We start from the raw sequence: 19,386 nt of genomic DNA, 5'->3' as shown, positions 1-19,386 counted from the left end.
AGAGAGAGAGAGAGATGAAAGCGCTCGAGAGTGCTCGCCTATATATGTCGACTATTTATATACGCTGCAGAATTTCAACAGTCGGCACGAGATATACGTATAGAGCAAACGAACGCTGCGACGGCGGTAATTGCGAGATCACGTGGTCGGGCGTTAAATTATCTTCGGTGCTCTAGCGCAATTTTGTCGCGCCAGCCTCAGGGAGCGGAATTTCCGGTTAATTACTGGCGCGCTTATCGCTCATTGTACGGCGTGCCTCGCGAAGCCGCGACTCAGAATGGCAGATGACTGCACGCGTTATAAGCGCTTATCTCTGATCCCGTGCATGTCTCGGCATTCCCGCGCCGCATTGTTTTGTCTTTACACAGGCTTGTCCGACCGTCAGTCGTATATGCAGACCTGATATGTAGGGCCCAATGATTAACGTGTTAGTTATCAGTTAATACGGAGTTTTTGCCAGGGAGCGTCAATCTGATATGTAGACCTGATATTGAGACCCAATGATTGTTAATTATATCAGTTAATACGGAGTTTTGTTAAGTCGGAGTTTTGCCAGAGAGCGTCAATAGGATATGTAGACCATGCAGATATTTAGACCCAATGATTGCTAGTATCAGTTCATACGGAATTTTATATATATATATAATATATAATTGGTTTTTGGGGAAATGAAATGGCGCAGTACCTGTCTCACATGTCGTTTGACACCTGAACCGCGCCGTAATGGAAGGGATAAAGGAGGTAGTGAAAGAAGAAAGGAATAAAGAGGTGCCGTAGTGGAGGGCTCCGGAATAATTTCCACCACCTGGGGATCTTTAACGTGCACTGACATCGCACAGCACACGGGCGCCTTAGCGTTTTTCCTCCATAAAAACGCAGCCGCCGCGGTCGGGTTCGAACCCGGGAACTCCGGATCAGTAGTCGAGCGCCCTAACCACTGAGCCACTGCGGCGGAATTTTGTTAAATCGGAGTTTTGCCAGGAAGCGTCAGTCGGATATGAAGACCTGATAGTTAGATCCAGTAACTGTTAATTATCAACTAATACCTGAAGAAAGCGCCTTTTATCTTATTCGGTGCCAGAATCGAACGATTTCCTCATTAAATGTCTATAAAAGATTCTATATAGCGGCCGGGCATTTTAAAAGGCTCTCAGCGGTCGGTTAGAACGCACAACGCTGTGAAATTTGACAAGTCTCCTTCTGGAATAAAATAGGCCACCGGGCGCTCTTATCGCGAAGAACTGGCCACTCTCAGCCAGCGGTTATCGGATCGTGTGAAGTGGGCGTCATCCCACAAGTACTCCGCTAGCAGGCATGATAACTCTGGCTCTCAAAGAGAAAGGACTGTTACAGAAGTAATCAGTGCGAGTCAAAATGTCTTCTTTGTGAAAGCTGCGCGTGCTGTTTCCGGGTGACACTCGCATTCTATACGCCGTACACACACTGGCAGGCACGCATATATGCGTTACCTTTCTTACATGCGTGTTCCCTTGTTTGCGTGCTTCGTTTTGTTTTTCAGCGTGTTGCAGTGCTCGTACGCCACTCGTAAATAAAACCTACTTTGGCTCCGGTGCGAAATAGCAGACCCATGACGCATCGTTTGATTGACGCACGAGCGGATACGGAGAATCATAAAACGGCGTATCGTACGCGGATACCGAACAGACGGCACGGATACACATGTGTACTACGTGGGGCCTTAGGAATGTGCGGAACTATACGCTGTTCTGCTTCCTGAATGGCCGCTCCAGGCAGCTGTTTAAATGCGGCGCCCTGTGACGTTGCTGGCGACGGACGGCTACAAATGGACGTACTATAGTGGACAATCGAAAGGCCATGGCAGAACGGATGGGAACGGGAAGGAAATCAGCGCGAACTTGACGCCATGTCTGTAGTGTAGGCTATACGCGACAAGAATATCTGAGGAAAAACGCTAAGGCGCCCGTGTGCTGTGCGATGTCAGTGCACGTTAAAAATCCCCAGGTGGTCGAAATTACTCCGGAGCCCTCCACTACGGCACCTCTTCTTCCTTTCTTCTTTCACTCCCTCCTTTATCCCTTCCCTTACGGCGTGGTTCAGGTGTCCAACGATATATGAGACAGATACTGCGCCATTTCCTTTCCCCCCAAAAAAACAAATTATTATTATTATTAAAAAAAGTGCCTTAGCGGTTCATCTTATAATCAAACATTATCATAGAAAAACTTCAAGCGCAAAATGAAATTTAAAAGAGAGAGAGAGATGTCCACAGGCGCAGTAAGTGGTTGACGCGACGCGATTCGACCGTGCTGATGACTCTCGCCGATCAAAAATGCAGAGGCGAATAAGACAGTAATATAACGAAGAAAATGGAAGCAAGCGCAGAACAACATGCCTCAAATAATGTTTCAGTGTATATATACACAGGACAGTCTAAATTGACTGTATCGAAAAAGCAGCGACTGACAGCGTGCCGTTGACACCTCGACCGCGATCGAGGACGACCAATAAAAGCACGGCTTTGAGACCGTCTTGAGATAGCGTTCCATAATTCGGCCCCTGGATGCAGTATCTGAACGCAACCTGTGTAGCATGGCTACGCCCTTCATTATGACACAATCCTATAACACACGTCCTTTCTGGTTGCACCTGTCACAGCAGCGATCTCCTCGAAAGTCATAGAAACAACATAAGTCGAAACAAGCAGCCCAAATAAAAAAAATGGCGGGATGGGGAGGAAAGACCGAAATAGTCGTCAGCGCAAAAATGCGCGGTTACAAAGGACTTCAAGAAGCCGGCAGCGCGAACAGTTCTCACTAAGGGACAAGCCCGTCTGTAACGTGTCACGCAACACCTCGACTTACCGGCATCGAAGAAGAATGGAGGCCGCGTATACTCCACACAGTTCAGTACACTACACAGCGGCGACGCGAGAGCATCCGCCACAAGCCTCGACTTGATCGCGCGCGGCCTGCGACAGCCGCAAGGCACTACTGCGCCTAACCGAGAGGGTTCGGGGAAGCTTGCTGCACAGCTGCTGTTGAACAACCAGGTGGCGGCGCTGCGCGCATGCCTGCGTGCTCACCCGGAAAAGACAAAAAATGAAGTTCCAGCACATGCTACATGCAGTATGACGATCGAGCGAGTGAGAACGGTGTGGATCCCCGGAGGGAGAGGGGTGGGTTGCAAGTCGCGCTGCGTGTATGTATGCGAACGACCTCGCCAGATGAGCTCGAGCTGTCATCGCCGTGCTCTGCGCAATGATAGGATTGTCGCTTCCCTCGTGTCGCCGCGCGCGCGCTGTCTTAACGCGGGCAGAGAGAGGCGAGGAGATGAAAGAGGCGAACAGGGAATGCGCGACGCGCTTGGATCCCCACATTCCTCGCATGATGCATCTCTCCCCGCTTCCCCGGTGCTGGCAGCGCGGGCCTTGGACCCCGTTCTGTTACTTTCTTTAACGGAACACGTGCGGGCTAAGAAAGCAGTAGGAACAATTCTGCTGGGCAGAGAGAACGCAATAGATCATCATCTTATCCGTATGGAACCTGCTGCAGAGTGACTGCTCCTACACTGATGCAGATTGGTCCGTGCATATGTTAGCGACGTTAAAACTTAAGTGAAGAGTACGAGCTGCATCGACAACGGCTTCTACTAAGCCTTAAGCAGTGCGTAACCACCTCGGTTTGATGATGCGCCGAGCAACTGGTAACAGAGACAGGGCTTGCTTCCTGGATGCGTGCGTTTAAGATCCTAGAGCAGCTTTTCCCCCGTATAATCGATACCAATAGGACAAAGCCTAGTATCAACCTACGTCACGGCCCTACTTAAGCCGTTCCGCGAGTCAAACTGAGCTTTCTCTGACCCGGACTGGGGATTTGTCAGTACTCGTAAGCTTTTTTAGTGCTACTACTACTCGCGCGAAATGAGTCAGGAGCACAACTCTTCTCCGCAAGCGCACAGCTGCTCCGCACAACGCAAAGCTCCGTCGCTACAGCGCAACTGCCTCCGACGCAAACTTTCTTATCCACTTCAACCCTTCCTTCCGGGCAGAAGCCGACGCGACCGCGGGGTTCAAGCGTTACAAACACACGGCGAGACAGCGCAAGGAAGCACACTCCACGGCCATTAGGGAGGGGAAAGTGCCACATCAGAACGACTGCAACCGCTGCTGCCGAGCGTCTAGACCTCGCGCCCCCGGAAAAAAGAATGCGCCGCCACGCGCGCCCGCCGCGGAGTCGGCAGGGAACAGCGGAGAAGCCTTGTGCGCGCACACGGAGAGAGAGACCGAGAGAGCGCAGCTGTCGTAGCGTAACGACGTCGCAACAGCGCGCTCGCGTTTCCGTACGGACTGCCGCTGCCTTCGCCCATGCCCACTCCTCCCCATCCTCCGTCCCGTCTTGCCGCGCCGAGAATAGTGGGCGCGATTTGTCCCGGCGACATGTTGCCCGCCACACATTCCGGCCGCCGCGACCGCGGGGCTTTCTCGGCACCGTGAGAGGAGGGCATTATAAATAAAACCGGCCTCCAAAGAGCGCTGCTATACCTATGCCGCTGCTGAGGTGTTTGTGAAACGCGCGGCTTTAGCATGGCAACGGGGATTCAACGTGTAGTGGAGGGAAGCGACTGGGGCACAGGATGTTCGCGTGCGTGTGTCATTCCGTAGCAGCTGCAGAGAGACCTTGCTTGCCAAAGTGAGGCACGCGGAGAGGAGGCGGCCCTCAAGGAGTGTCACACAGGCAGTCACTGAAGCTGCCAGAATGGCGTCTTCACGCGCTTTGGCCACGCCTCTCTTGAGACAGAGGGGGGGGGGGGGGGGGGGGGGGGGGGCTAGTCCTGACGGAGGAGACACGCGTTCCTGCTGCAACCCGCCTGCCCCCTTTCCGTTTTTCCCTTTCCCCGACCCGTAGCCTTCTGCAACCGTGTGTATGCGAATAAGCGCAGCGTTAAGACGGCGCATCCTTGGGCGTTGATATATATATATATATATATATATATATATATATATATATACTAAAGAACACGTACAGCGAGCCGCGCTTGGTGTTCATGGCGAAAAATAGCACGTGCGCACTGAGTTTAGCACGTGCGTTCCGAAAGGCTTCCACAGAGTCGCCCTTAATTTAATTACGTGACTTCTTATTAGTATTACACCACTCACTGTACCACCCGCGCTGAAAATAACGAACATAATCATCATCATTTAGCAGCACTATACGGTATGGCCACCGTAGGGCAAAGGCCTCTTCAGCGGAATCTCGAACAATGAAGCCCAATTTCAGCACGTCGCCACGCCACTACACGACGTTGCGAGCGTTCCAGATCGCTGCAACAAAACAAGCGCTCTGCAGCCGCGCCGGTTGTTCGTTTCACCGTAACAACTACGCATATGCGAAAGCAAAATGGCAAAATGGGGAGAACGGAGACGAGACGGAAAGCTGCGGAGACCGCATCCATCTATTTCCTGCGGCCCCTCACAAAGGAAGCCGCTTTGGCCGTCGTCCAGACACGGTCGGTTGCCAGGGGCGACCGCGCCGTGCACTGCCGTCGTCGGTGACGGAGGCGGCTCGCGTCGCGTGTCGGACGTGGCAGACAGACGGGAACACGGGTTCGCAGGTGTGTGCGGGGAGGTCCGTCGGACGGCGGCTGAATGGCCGCGAAAGAGTGAATGATGTCTGCGCGCGCGCTTTCGCTGGAAGGGCCCTGGAAATAGCGCGCCTCTGGGGGCTGCTGCGCTTACGGCGGTAGGTAGAGGCTCAGTGTCCCCCGTCATGAGGCGGGGCTTGCACCGCGGGTTCTCGGACATGCGCCAAAGCAGAGTCGCTTCAGTGACGGCTGTGTTGCGACGCACGATCCGCCCCGCCGCGGTGGCTCAGTGGTTAGGGCGCTCGACTACTGATCCGGAGTTCCCGGGTTCGAACCCGACCGCGGCGGCTGCGTTTTTATGGAGGAAGAACGCTAAGGCGCCCGTATGCTGTGCGATGTCAGTGCACGTTAAAGATCCCCAGGTGGTCGAAATTATTCCGGAGCCCTCCACTACGGCACCTCTCTCTTGCTTTCTTCTTTCACTCCCTCCTTTATCCCTTCCCTTACGGCGCGGTTCAGGTGTCCAACGATATATGAAAACAGATACTGCGCCATTTCATCCCCCCCCCCCAAAAAAAACCAATTATTAAAACCAACAGATCCTGCTGCGGTACTGTTGCTCCGGCGACGGTCAACAACAGCGACACTTGTGCCAGAAATTGAGAATTTGTTTTTGAGGAGAGGAGATTGGTTTAGTTTGGTTTATGGCGGTTTAACGTCCCAAAGCAAACCAGGCTATGAGGGACGCCGTAGTGAAGGGTTCCGGAAATTTCGACCACCTGGAGTTCTTTAACGTGCACTGACATCGCGCAATACACGGGCCTCTAGAACTTAGCCTCCATCGAAATTCGACTGCCGCGGCCGGGTTCGAACCCGCGTGGTTCGGGTCAGCAGCCGAGCGCCCTAACCTCTCAGCTACAGCGGCGGCCGAGGAGAGGAAATGGTGTCGTGATCACGCGAACCGCGCCGTAAGGGAAGGCAGGAAGGTGGGAGTGAAAGAAAAAGAGAGAGGAAGAGGAGCAAGTTGTGGGAGGGCTCCGGAATAATTTCCACCACCTGGGGATCTTTAACGTGCACCGACATCGCACGGCACACGGGCGCCTTTTGCGTTTCGCCTCCATCGAAACGCGGGAGCCACAGTCGGGTTCGAACTCGGCAACTCTGGCTCAGTAGTCGTACAAGTAGCATTGTTAGAAAATCATCAGCCTTTTGACTGCCAGGTAAATTACTGTTAATGTTTAGCTAATGTAATCGATCTTTCATTCGGTGCCATGGTTTAAAGCAGAGGGCCCATATGGTCAACCCGTATATTTTATACGCGACGAATAAACTTTGGATCGTATAATCACCAATTCAACGAATCAATCCACCAATCAACCGAAGAATAAAACATTTTTTTTTTACGTGGCCTAAAGGAAAACAGCCTCGGCAGCTTCGATACCGGGTAGCACATATGAAACGAGCGTCTAACAGTGATCACTTCATCCCGGTTTCCCCTTCCTGTTTATAAATACCAATAACCGCAGCTGCGCTCCAATCAACGCACTTTCAATCGCCAATCTATGCGCATATCTTCAGGCGACATCGACAAAAAAAAAAGCAAGCTCCTTCCAAACGCTGTACGGGAGGGCCACGTTCCTGCCTCCAAATACATTCCTGCCTGTTTCATAACCCTTGCATATGCAAGGCAGCGGTGGTCATATAAACGGGCCGCATTAGCAAGACAAAAAGAAAATAAACAGAGGGGGGAGGTAGGCGGCGCCATCTCGCGCGTGCATCATCAACTATGCAGTGACGCCGCGGCTTCGCCCCGAAGCCCGGCGACGTGTATTAATGAGGGCCACCGCGCATTTAATTTCCGCGGCCAGCGGAGGAGAGGGCGAGTTACAAGGCCGTCCCGTTCGGGCCGCGCCGGTGCTGCTGTAATGAAACTTTCTCTCTCCCCCCTAACCCCCTCCGCCGCTGCCCAGAGAAAGATTGACAGGCGCCTACAGATGCACGCACGCACGAACACACTACTACCGTGACGCTGCCGTGTGTACGTCGGCAGGACGATCTTTAGTTTTCTCTGTCTGACCGCTCACCTGTCCGCTTAATCATTTATACGCCGCAACGAGTAATGAAGATACACCGGGCTTGGACATGTGAGGGAAAATAGTTCGTGCATATAATAAAGCTCTCCAACGGCGACGGCAAATAACGAGAAGGCGTTTTGAAAGGAAAAAAAAAAGCGTATCTGTAGCAAGTAATCCATTCTCGTTCACCTCGATAACCTTCTCTTATAAACGTTTTTTTATTTTTTATGAAACTCATCTACGGAGAGTGGCGTTGCTGAACACACCTGCTTTGTACATGTATATGGTTTCGTGTATGGGTTTGCGGGTTTATTTTCTCTTTAGCTTCGCGAAGCGACGGGTCGGTGTAATAATTCATTGATTAATTATTGGAAGAGGTCGAGCGCCTAATAATCGCAGAGAGCTAGCGTCTTATAATGCATAATATAAATACGCCCCTTTCCTGCTGTTTCGGTCCTATAGAAGGCGCGCCTACACTGCTCGACCACTCAACTAAAACTCGTTCGTTGATTAATCGTATCCCTCGCGATTCGAGCCGCAGGGCCCCAAGTGTCGCTGCGCGATTAACTGCCGAAAGGGGCAACGGGTTAAAGGGCTATTACGTGTAGTAAGTAACACGCGAGAGGAGCTGGACTGCTTTCGATGATGGAGTTATCAAAGATGGAGCGCATGATGCGAAGAGCATACTAAGTTCGCGCGCGGATCGGACAGAATTTTTTCCTCTTCCAAAACGGAAAGTTCAACACAAAGGCTCAGCTTAGTTAAGCGGAATCTTCGATGCATAAATAGTGATAGTGGAAGCACAGGAAGTAAGACAGGCGCGGGTTTTGTTTAAAAAGTCATTATAAACGGAATAGCGAATTAGCGAGGAGGGCAATAGTAAATCGGAAATCACCACGCGAATCCGCATCGGAACATTTTAGCAAAATCACGCCGGGGTTATGACAATTGAAGAACGGTGTTTGTCTTTCAATACCGGCTTTGATGGTATATAACCTGTGAAAAAATAAGTTGTGTGTACACGACAGAAATAAGCGTTGACCACTATCAGAAATAAAGGTTCACACAGTTCACGCCGCTCAGAAAGCGGATTCCATTACTACGCGCGCGCATGAACACATGCAAATACACACTATAAGGAAAGAAGGCTGCGCCGTCATACAACGGAAGGTCTTTGAAGCGTTACCCGAGCTAAACTGGTCATTCAGCTAAATCTCCTCCAGTCGTATCACTCAGAGCAACGCGGTACAGACACAGTCGGAGGGGAGGGGGGCATACGTCACAACGCCCGCAACACCAAAGCGCTCGAACGTCTGACATTGCGCAGACGGGGTTGCATGGACCGCGAGTTGTCACCCTCCAAAATGCACACGCGCACAAATAAGAGGCATACACAAATAAACGTGCAAACAAAAAGCAAGTCGGGATAAGCAGGCGCCGCTCATATTCTTTTACGAGGCGCGATGCACGCAAAGAGGCTGTTCCACGGGAGCTGCACGAAAGGATCCGCCACGAAGGCGCACGCGAAAAAAAAAAAAAGAAAGCAACACAGGGAGGGGGACTCCGTTGTTTACGGAGCCGTCCTGCCGCATGCGAAGCAGCCGAGCTTCACGCGTCTACATCCCATAAATTACGTTTATAGAGCCCCAAAACCACGACGACGAGGCCCCGACTGCTGGATGGCCGGGTGGTGGGAGACACTCGGCCGGAAAACAAGCAAGACCTGGAGCATGCATCGTTGAGCCGGAGCTTCCAGCGACCTTCGCCTCGTCGCGTGCACTATACGGACAAGGGACATACGAGAAAGCTCGGGAGCACGCACATCTTGTAACTACACACAAGGGAAAGCTTGCTTGCTTGTCGCGATGCGTGTAATAAAAACCCCTCGCAGGTGGCGCAGACGGTTGCAGTGGCTTCCCTGCGTCCTCCTCGCACGCTGCTTAGGATACGCTCGCGAGGCTTGCTTACTTGCTGGATCCGAGGATCACGCGAGGATGGTGTTTCGCGGGGTGGCTCACACGCGACACACAAAGCGGACGCAGCTCGAGGGGCGGCAGCCGGCTTCGCTTCCCCGATACGTCGACTCTCCCCGCATCCGTGCACATGATCGCGTGAGAGGCGGCAATCAGAACGAGGCGACATGCATGCGACGAAGACCGGGGAAACCGTTTTGTAAGCCTGTTCAATTATTAATAGAGGCGCACAAAATTGAATACGACGCCAGGGCGCGCCGACGCGTGACCTACTAAAGGCACGGTTCATTCTTCCGCGCAAGAAACAGACCTCTTTGTTCATCTTTTTTTTCCAAAACTGAAGAACACAAAAGTTTCAAGGAGGCATGCCTCTATAGACGCCGGTGTTACGTCTGCGCTCGTCTGCTTCTGTCTAAAGAAGGAAAGAGCATGTCGGGGCACGAATGAAACAATTCATTCTCCGTCGCTTTGACGCACAACACTGCGGGTTTTGTTCGACGCAGAGACGAGGCAGGCAATGCTTTAGGGCTGCGGCTGCATTCTGAATCCCGTGAGTTGTCGGCGGCGTTGCCGAGCGCACGCTCTACGCCTGCCTGCACACGCACGGAGCGCTGGATTCGGAGCGCTTGTAGGCGTACCGTTTGCCGCAGCGTTATCTTGGGCTGCAGGCGTTCCTCCCCGGTCGTATATGAGAACAGCGTGGCTCGAAAGCGCTCCAACAAAACGGAGGAAGAAGGACAAAGTAAGAAGAGCAATAGAAGGATTACAGAAATAACCCCGGTGGTATACCAACTATATGTGAGCAACGGTGTTCTCTAAACGCACGTTAAGAAGGAAAGAAAAAAAAAGCTACAGCCAAACCAGCGCCGGAACTCCATGGCTATCCGATTTCCCGCAGGAACGCTTGCCGCTGGATGTTGAGTTCTGTCGGCGGCGGCTTTACGCAATGCACCAGGCTGCATCCAAATCACGCGTTGCTTTGTTAGGGAAGCGAGAGTTAGTCACGTATTTGAATGTCCGGAAAGTAAAAACTCCGTTACCTTTCCGACTTAGCGATACCGCTCACCCATCCAATAGCACCGTATTCGACTTCGTAAGCAAACCTAACCTAACCTAACCTAACCTAATCTAACCTAAACTTAACCTAACTCGTGTTCGCCATTTGCGACACCACTTTTGGCTCCCTTTGTTCCCATTTAAGGGCCTGTTGTAGCCCCGATTTCGAGCACGATGGAATGGCGTTTCGGCACAGGTCTGTTCAAAACCAAAGTCGTTGTGAAATTCGACCTACGAAGCACTTTTCGTGAGCAAGCAGTTGCGACATAAAGCGAATTTCCCGTTAGATTCTTTTTTGTTTTCGATATATAGATACTTATTCTTTTTCTGCTCTCTTCTGGTCATCGATCTCGTGAAAGGATGATCTATGACCGCGTGGTTGCAACAACGGTCGCGCTGACATCGCAGTCGCTGGCGCGCCAGAACCCGAGAGACGTATTGGGTCTTAAAAAAATGGAAAAAAGAAATAAAATGGAATACCACGGAGTCGTGCAGTGAGGCGACATTTAGAGAGAAAAAAAACTGGTAGAAGCGTTAAGGAATGGTATATATGGCTCGCAGAAATCGGCTCACTTAGCAGAGAAATCATTTCGAGTTTTTTTTTCTGCTAACCAAGCAATTTCTTCTCTCGCCGGTTCACCTGTTTCGTAACACCTGTTCTCTCTGTTTCCCTTTTGTCTTGGTAGAGCGGAGGATCTACGCAGCAGCAAGATACAGCATGGCTGACGTAAGCGGAACAGGCTAGGACAGGGCATATTATATATATATATATATATATATATATATATATATATATATAATGATCGCGAGTCAGTTTGAGAAACTAAAAGCCAGAACAAAAATGTTACAGATATATGATGCGCAGTAACGAGACATGCTATTAGCGATATTACGGCCCTGCATCGCGCTTGGTGCGAAACATTTTTTTTTTTTTCTCGCACGCAAGTAACTTGAAGCGCACTTGAACGTTCACCCTCGCTCTCACGAAAGGTCATGCACGCATTACACAGCAAGCTTACCTAAGCTTCCTCCTACGTATTTGTGATTACGCAAACAACGCAATGTAGAGATCGCCATAAAACGCCGAATCCTCGATTCGGGAATCGCATTTGTAGATTAAAAGTTAACTGAACGTCAACCCGGCGTTTCCCTTCCTTGCAGGCGGCGCAAAAAGTGAACGGACCACGCTGCTCTGCTAAGCGCTATAAACTCTCTAACACTCTAAACACGAATACGCCTATATGGGATTAAAAAGGAGTAACCTGTCCTCTATCGCAACCCGCTTTGATAAAAGCAAGTGCGCTAGAGAATAGATTACTCTCTTCTTAATCCTTTCTGTTAGTGTAGCTACACGTGTGAGAAGGACTCATTAATGGGTCTTACAAACGAAAAGGTATTGAACAAGGTATCGAGAAGTCAAATAAAAAAATGGTGTTCAATTACGACTCTGGTATTAGTAGACAAACGCCGAAAAAGGCAGTCGCGTTGTGTACTAATACCGCGCAGTGTGAGGGGGTGTATAATAGCTACACTAAACAGAAGCAAAAAGGGAGTAAACCGTCTAGCATACTCCCTTTCATAAAATGGAGTGCACTAGGGGCCACGGGTTACTCCATTGTTACTCCCATATAGGCGTATTTGTGTTTAGAGTGCACGGTGAAACATCAGCCCACCGAGTCCCGCGCGTATACACGCACTAAAATCGTCGCCTCGCTCTCAGTTTACTATCTAGCTGTAGATACAGGCCACGCATATCAAGTAATCAGGGTGGCCGCATTTGTTTACTTTCTTCTTCGAACTCTGCGAAAGGGGAGTGGGCGCTCAAACTCATCCACGTAATACCTGCTCAGGGCGGCGGTGGCAGCCGGGCGCATGGTGCGTCGGACGGCCTCGAACCTTACGGGAAGGACGCGTTCCGCGTGCGTGCGGCGAAACTGAGTGGCGGCCGGGCAAGCACGCAGAGGCGACCTCCTCCGCGGTTCCGTTCTCGACCACGCGAGGCATGCCCGCTCGGATCGCGCTAGACGAGGCGAAAGCCGGCGTGCACATCAGGCGGCGTGCACGGTGCAGCTCCGAGCTGTGCACGCAGCGAGCTTGTTTGCAGGCGGGCCGACCCTTTTTTGTTGTTGCTGCTTTTTTTCTCTCTCTTGAGTTTATTATACACTTCCTCCATATTCCCCCTTCGCTGACCTTTCTTTCGTGTGCCTTGTATGCCATAGCCTCCGGGGAGTTGCAGCGTAATACGCGACTCTTCGTTCATGCGGGGTGAATACATCCGAGGATGAAAGGGAAAGAAAGAAAGAAAGAAAGAAAGCAAGAAACAAAAAAGGAAGAAAGGAAGGAAGAAAGGAAGAAAGAACGGACGAACGAAATAAAAAGAAAGCAAGAAAGAAAAAAGAAAAAGATCGGACGAACGAAAAAAGAAAAAGAAAGCAAGAAAGAAGAAAGAAAAAGAACGGACGAACGAAAGAAAAAGAAAGCAAGAAAGAAGTAAGAAAGAAAGGAAGGAAAAAGAAAGAAAAGGAAAGAAGGAAAGAAAGAAAGACAAAGAAAGAAAGAAGGAAGGAAAGACAAAGGAAGAAAGGAAGAAAGAAAGAAGGAAAGAAAGAAGGAAGGAAAGAAAGACAAAGAAAGAAAGAAGGAAGGAAAAAAGAGACGGAAAGAAGGAAAGAAAGAAGGAAAGAAAGAAAGACAAAGAAAGAAAGAAAAAAGGAAGAAAGAAAGAAAAGGAAAGAAAGGAAGAAAGGGAAAAAAGAAGGAAGGAAGAAAAAAGAAAGAAAGAAGGAAAGGAACGAAGAGACAAAGGAAGGAAGGAAGGAAGAAAGAAAGAAAAATAAAGAAAGAACCGTCCCGCCTCGTGCAATGCGGCGAGGTATGCCGTATACAGAGCGAAGCTTGGCGCTGCCGCATTCAGCCGCAAGGCGGATATAGAGTGGTTATGCGGCGTTGCGTGCAGCGAGATTGACGGGACGCACGCACGGAGGTCGGGATTGGGATTGCGTACATTTTTATATACGCACGCTGCGCGCATAAGGAGTAAGCTTGGGATGCTAATTCCCCGCATCTGGACAAACAGTGCGGGAGGGGAAGCAGAACGAAAAGCACGCCAGTCAAAAAAGAAATAACAGAGGCCGACTATGTATACACGGAGGAGGTCACGCTGCGTATGTGTACACGCTCACGGAAGCCACGTAGTTATGCGGTAAACGAGCGTATGCTGGGCGAGGCTGCATGTGCTGCCGATATGAGAAAGCGGACGAGAGGCGAACTGCAATCAGCGATCAAGATGACTCTGCGCTGGTGGTATGTGTGCCACGGCTGATCACGCGATCAGGGTGAGGTGAGCTTTTTTATTATTATTATTCTCTAAATGGCACGGCATGCTCCGGGGACAGAGCAACGCGTGTCCACGTGATGTTTGCCTTATCAGCGCTTGCGCAAAAAGTATATATATATATATATATATATATATATATATATATATATATATATATATATATATATATATATATATATATATATATATATATATATATATATATATATATATATATATATATATATATATATATATACTTATGACAGGAGCTAACAGTCACCGAAACCAAGGTGCATTGGGGATTTTTTCTATTTTTTTTTAATTTGTAGTGCTGATCAGTGGGATAATAATACTTCAATTAATCTATCGCTTAAAGAAAATTGCTTCCTGAAAGCAGCAGAAAAAACAACCATGCCGCCGGTGGGATCCGAACCCACGACCTCCGAATGTCGCGTCCGGTGCTCTACCGGTGCTCTATAATTTAAAAAAATCCCCAATGCACCTTAGTTTCGGTGACTGTTGGCTACCGTTATTGTTTATCAAAACGAGCCGGCGGAATTATGAGATGTGGTCCATCATCGGTGTTTATTCTGCGTTCTTTTTTTCTCCCTCACGCTTTGTTTGTTGTGCCGAATGCTGCTTTCCGTGGTTGTATATACTCGCGGGGAAAATCACACATACGTCGAAACGTCTGAACAGAGCGAAGAGGTAGCGTATATAGGGGCAGATATGGGAAGGTCACACCGAACACTTGGAGCAGCAGCTGATCGGCGTGGACTCTTAGCAGACACGTCCTCAGCTTGAGGTTCATATCCAAGCACTCTCGGCGCCGAAACGATTGCCTCGTTACCCCGGGTGGATCACCCGCACATCCGTACACACTCGGAATACCAATGAGCCTCCATCCGAAGGACTCTCTCATTCAGCCCCTTCTCTTGCGCCGCTGGCTGGCTACTCTGCAGTGTCCATATGGAAATGCACGCCGACGAACACATGCGTATCGGGGTTCGGCTATCGTTTACAGCAAGTCTATATACTTGGTCGCGCACCATCGGATCCTCTTGTCGCCTTTTTAGCATTTCAATAAGCTCGTGTCGCGGTCTCTCTCGAAATTTTCGCCGCTCCGTTCGCACGCCGCCTCCATGCATCGCCATCGCCGAGTGCCTTCTTCGAGCGCCCTCAAGAGTGCGAGAGGAATCGCGTCCCTGCCGCAACAGCGGCGCGACACGGCAGATGACAAGCGCGGAGCGCGGCTCTCACAAATGCAAAGCAGCACGTGCTCTGCGCAAGAGCAGGCGCGCCTCCGATCCGACCGCGGGACGGAAAAACGGAAGCGCCGTAGTATTCGCATAGACGGAATAAAGCGGTCCGCCACTCAGCCCCTTTCTTCCCCACTTCTCACTCAATTCCTTCATTTTTTATTACGTTCGTTGTCCGATACCATTCGAACGTTCTTTTCATCGTGTACGTTCGACAATACAAGGAGAAGAAACCGAAGAGTAAAAATGAACTCCGACGGGGAAAACGAGGGGGACGCCTTCGTCGTCGCCGCACCGTTGTTGTCCGCGCCGCCCGGACGGATGGTCTCCGGTATAGACGCTTTACAGCGCCGTATCATGGGGGCTGCCATCTTTGGTCACGTGAGCACGCCGCCATTGCACGCCTCCCGACTGCTCCGAGCGCGCCTCGTCGCGACGGCTGCCGCGTCTGATGGTTCGGTTCCAACAGGCTGTGTTTCGGCTGATACGGTTGTAAAATAGTGGGGAGGAGACAGTATGGTTTGCCCAAAGATTCGAGGGGCACGTGAGAACTCTAATTTGATCTCTTGTGGCCTTGAAAACGGTGTCCGGTTTCATAGCCAGCCAATGGATCGATTTCCTGATACTTGTCTTTGCGTCCGCAGAAGGCTTTGCTGAATGTTTTTTTATTGTTATTATCTTAAACGGCAAGGTTTAATGCTTCTGCGGCAGCGCAGGTCGTTGTAGTATTCTGTGCATGCACGCAGACACCGCTCTAAAACGCTCGCATGCACATCGTACGCATTTGTTTACAGCCTGTTAACGGTGCTTAGGAAACCGAAAATATTTTCTATTGGTTTGTTAAGCACACAAAGTGACAAAAATAAATAGACACACAAATGTTAACTACCATGTATAGCAGTACCATTCATCAAGCAGCCTTCACAATCTGGCGCGCAATCGTTTCGAAGGATTATGCCATATAATTGTTATAACGCGCACAGCAACGCATTCACACTACACGAAGTTCATAATTATGTCAGTCTCACATATGAAATTGCGGTACGCTCCACTCTCGATATGCGGACATGAAAATGCTCGAGGTCTCGTTGGTGGTAAGTAATCAGCTTCTCTCTGAGCGCTGGCCTGCGGGGTAACATTTAGTGGCTGTCTCGCATGGACCGCGAGGAAGTGGCAATCATCCAGCCCAGCAGCCCTAACGCAAATGCTGTATTCCGAATCTGGTCCACGAAAAGCGCTCTACTTGGAGCGAAGTTCAAGAGTAGCACCAAGACGGCATACAATACACGGACGGTAAGCGTTGTCCGTTCGTACGGCTGTGCAGCGCACGATCTACAGTAGCGGCATGTAGGAGCATAAGTCGTCCTTTTCCGTACCTGATCTGGCCTCCGGCGCTGCTGTTACTACAATTGCCGAACACCTTAACTTACGAGCAATGGGGCCTCACTACACACGTAGGCGCAACTGCACAGCAACTGAAAGCACGAAGTGACGGTTTCGGTGGCGGAACACTTTGATCATGAAGCAATGTTGCGCACTTACCCTCGCAGATTTTCCAAGATCGTAACCTTTCTTTCTATATTGGCCATCTAGCACTGGCGGACGTGTTTGTCGCGTTCGCCCGTTCGGAAATGATGCATGGCAAACGGGCGCGAACAGGGGCAATACTTCCTTGTGCAGTTCGGTTCCGTGAGGCTCGCAAACGATCGCATCCTGCACCTTTAACTCTCTGTCGCAATTCTTGCAATCCACAATAAAGCACGTATTTCCTCTGCCTTTCCCCATCTTCGCAGAAAGAACACTTCGGCAGCCACCCGCGATATTTCCATTACTGCATCGAGGCGTACACTCCGGCGACTTACGAGGTGCGTAATGGCGCCGTGTTCCGAGCGCGTCTGTGGCGCCATCTGGTCTCAAACGGAAGAACTGCGCGCTGTAAACGGTCTATACCGCGCGCAGCGACCCCTGGGGCCAACCGCGGAGCTGATTAGAAATTCATAAGGCAGGAAATAATGGCCGCCACTATGCCACCGCCACGGTTGTTGCCGCCGCTGCTGCAGGTCCTTTTCTCGAAGTGGAAGCGGCGGCCCGGGTTCGGTCATGTGTGGCAGGCAACCTGGCCTCCCCCCACACTCGGGCACTAATGGCCGCCGGTGACGCGCCGGGAGGGCCGGCCGCCTGGACGTGCCCGCTTCGCTGTGAACGACGGCGGCGGTGCGAGGTTCCACCCCCCCTCTTCGCGTAACCCCCCCCCACTTTCACTCCCTCTCGGCCTTCCCCAGCCAGCCCGCCCAACTGCGGGACCCCCTACTAGTCGCGGGAGGGGGCAACGTGGGACGCGGCGGCTTCGACGAATTCGGCGATTCTTCGGCTCGCGTTACACCCCCCCCCCCCCCCCCCCCGTACTCCCCATGCATGGACTGGTATCTCCTCCTTCTCACTCTCCGTTCGCATGCCTTCGGTGTCCTGGGGTTTTATATGGTTTCTTCCGTTTCATTTCTCTGTTCCCTCTTGCCGCATTGTTGCCGGGAGGTCATCTACAATGGTTCAGGCATACTGGACTGCCAGAATTTATTCGCTATTTTCACACGGCACTTTAACGGCCCTGCAAATGTGGGTGGCATGTTTCTTTGTTTTTGTATCCTCAGAATAGGTCGTCCTCCCCACGTGACCGTGCAAGTGATATCAAGAAGCTAGAGACAAGTTCGGGTCCCCCATGATGTTTCCAATGGGAGATGCATGCTGTGCAGAGTTGATATACAGTCAGGATAGACTGGAAATAGAGCTAGCGCATTTAGGCCTACCTCGAATTCGAGCTGGTTGCCAAACTAAGAAGGCTCTAGTTTTATGATCAGAATGTGAACATACAGTTCCCCGTCTTGATCATTCCTTTGCACGTAATTCTAGGGAACGAGTAAGAGACGTTACCTGTGGGACGAAGCAGCTTTTCGTATATAACTGCGGAACACTGGGAAACTTACGCATGACAAAAGGTTCCTCTACGTACATGTGGACTAGTTCTTGCTGGCTCGATGACCTTCGGAAGTTTCTATCTCATTGATTCACGGCAATTAACACTGGGAAGTCTTGATCGGCAGCATAAGCTTGAGAGACGATCCGCTCCGAACGAGTACCGCCGTTGTGTGTGTCTATGGTTCATTTGCATTGTCTCGTCAAGTGTTGTCCCACAACCCGTATGCGCTGAAAACGAGTTCCCGCAGGATCGCTCATATATCGATCGATCTGAAACATTTCCTGCCTCAGAAGCCGACAAAGTTCGGCTACGGAGGAGGAGCTGGTGCCCACTCCGGCCGCTAAGCCGCTGTCGTCCGTTCGGAACTGCTCCCTCTTATGAATATGGATCTGCCACAGAGCCCAACAGCACCGAGCGGCTAGCAGACTCCTAGCGGAAGAAAGCGGACTTCGTACACTATTTAGCATCGACCGAGTACGCGTACAGAAGAGCTGCCCGGTGCTGCATACACTTTCGTCACACTGTGCTCTCGCGATGCTGGCTCGTCGCTTTCTTGAAATGTAACATTCGCAGACACAAAGCGGCGCGTGGTCTGATGCGCGTACTGAATCTCTCTGGGGAGGGGGGGATAAGCCGCTCAGAAAAGATGCGAACTTGGGCTGGGCAGGCATGACCGCCGCAGACCTCTGGGAGGAAGAAGGCACCAGGACCTCGGATTGCCCTGGGAGGGGTCTGCGTGGGGGGGTGCCAACGATTGCCCCACAGCTTGAGAGGGCGGCCAAGAGGGAGGGAAGCAAGCCCACCAGCTAGCTCTTGGGCGGCGCCGCCCAGCTCAGAAGGCGAGGGAGGGGGAAAGCAAGCGATAAAAGAAAAGTGCAAGACGACGGTGGCTGGTCCAGGAGAGATACCGCGAGGGCATCCAGCCGGCTCTAAAACGGAAGCGGGGAGGAGCCGGTTTGTGTTTTTTTTTTTTCGCTGTCCCTTATTTTTCTTTTTTCGTTCCTAGCTGGCGGCCCTATTAAGCTGTCTCTGCCGAAGCAGCGGCGACTGCGAGAAATCTGCCCGGAATGACAAAACGAAAGAGCGCGCAAAACAAAGTAGCCGGCCGGCCGGCGAGGAATTGGGTGTGTGCTGCTGCTCAGAAGCGGCGTGATGCTGTGGCAGTCGG

The 19,386-nt window shown here is 51.1% G+C and overlaps 1 protein-coding gene across 7 annotated transcripts in view; it reads right to left on the bottom strand.

Moving 5' to 3' along the window:
• Positions 1-19,386, bottom strand: part of LOC144128350 (uncharacterized) — a 421,731-nt gene that overhangs the window by 109,657 nt on the left and 292,688 nt on the right. Inside the window, exon 1 of one of the 7 annotated variants that reach the window (XM_077661694.1) lies at positions 2,844-2,985. The exons of 5 other annotated variants lie outside the window; for them this stretch is intronic. In XM_077661694.1, the coding sequence (XP_077517820.1) occupies positions 2,844-2,849 (6 nt within the window). In that variant the 5' untranslated portion in view covers positions 2,850-2,985. Of the gene's footprint in view, positions 1-2,843; positions 2,986-19,386 lie in introns of those variants that run through there. One more of the 7 variants, XM_077661695.1, reaches the window with a different exon arrangement.

The sequence above is a fragment of the Amblyomma americanum genome, chromosome 4 (genome assembly GCF_052857255.1).
Source record: "Amblyomma americanum isolate KBUSLIRL-KWMA chromosome 4, ASM5285725v1, whole genome shotgun sequence".
NCBI lineage: Eukaryota > Metazoa > Arthropoda > Arachnida > Ixodida > Ixodidae > Amblyomma > Amblyomma americanum.
The sequence above is the reverse complement of the archived record's forward strand: the minus strand, read 5'-3'. Positions and strand labels throughout refer to the sequence as shown.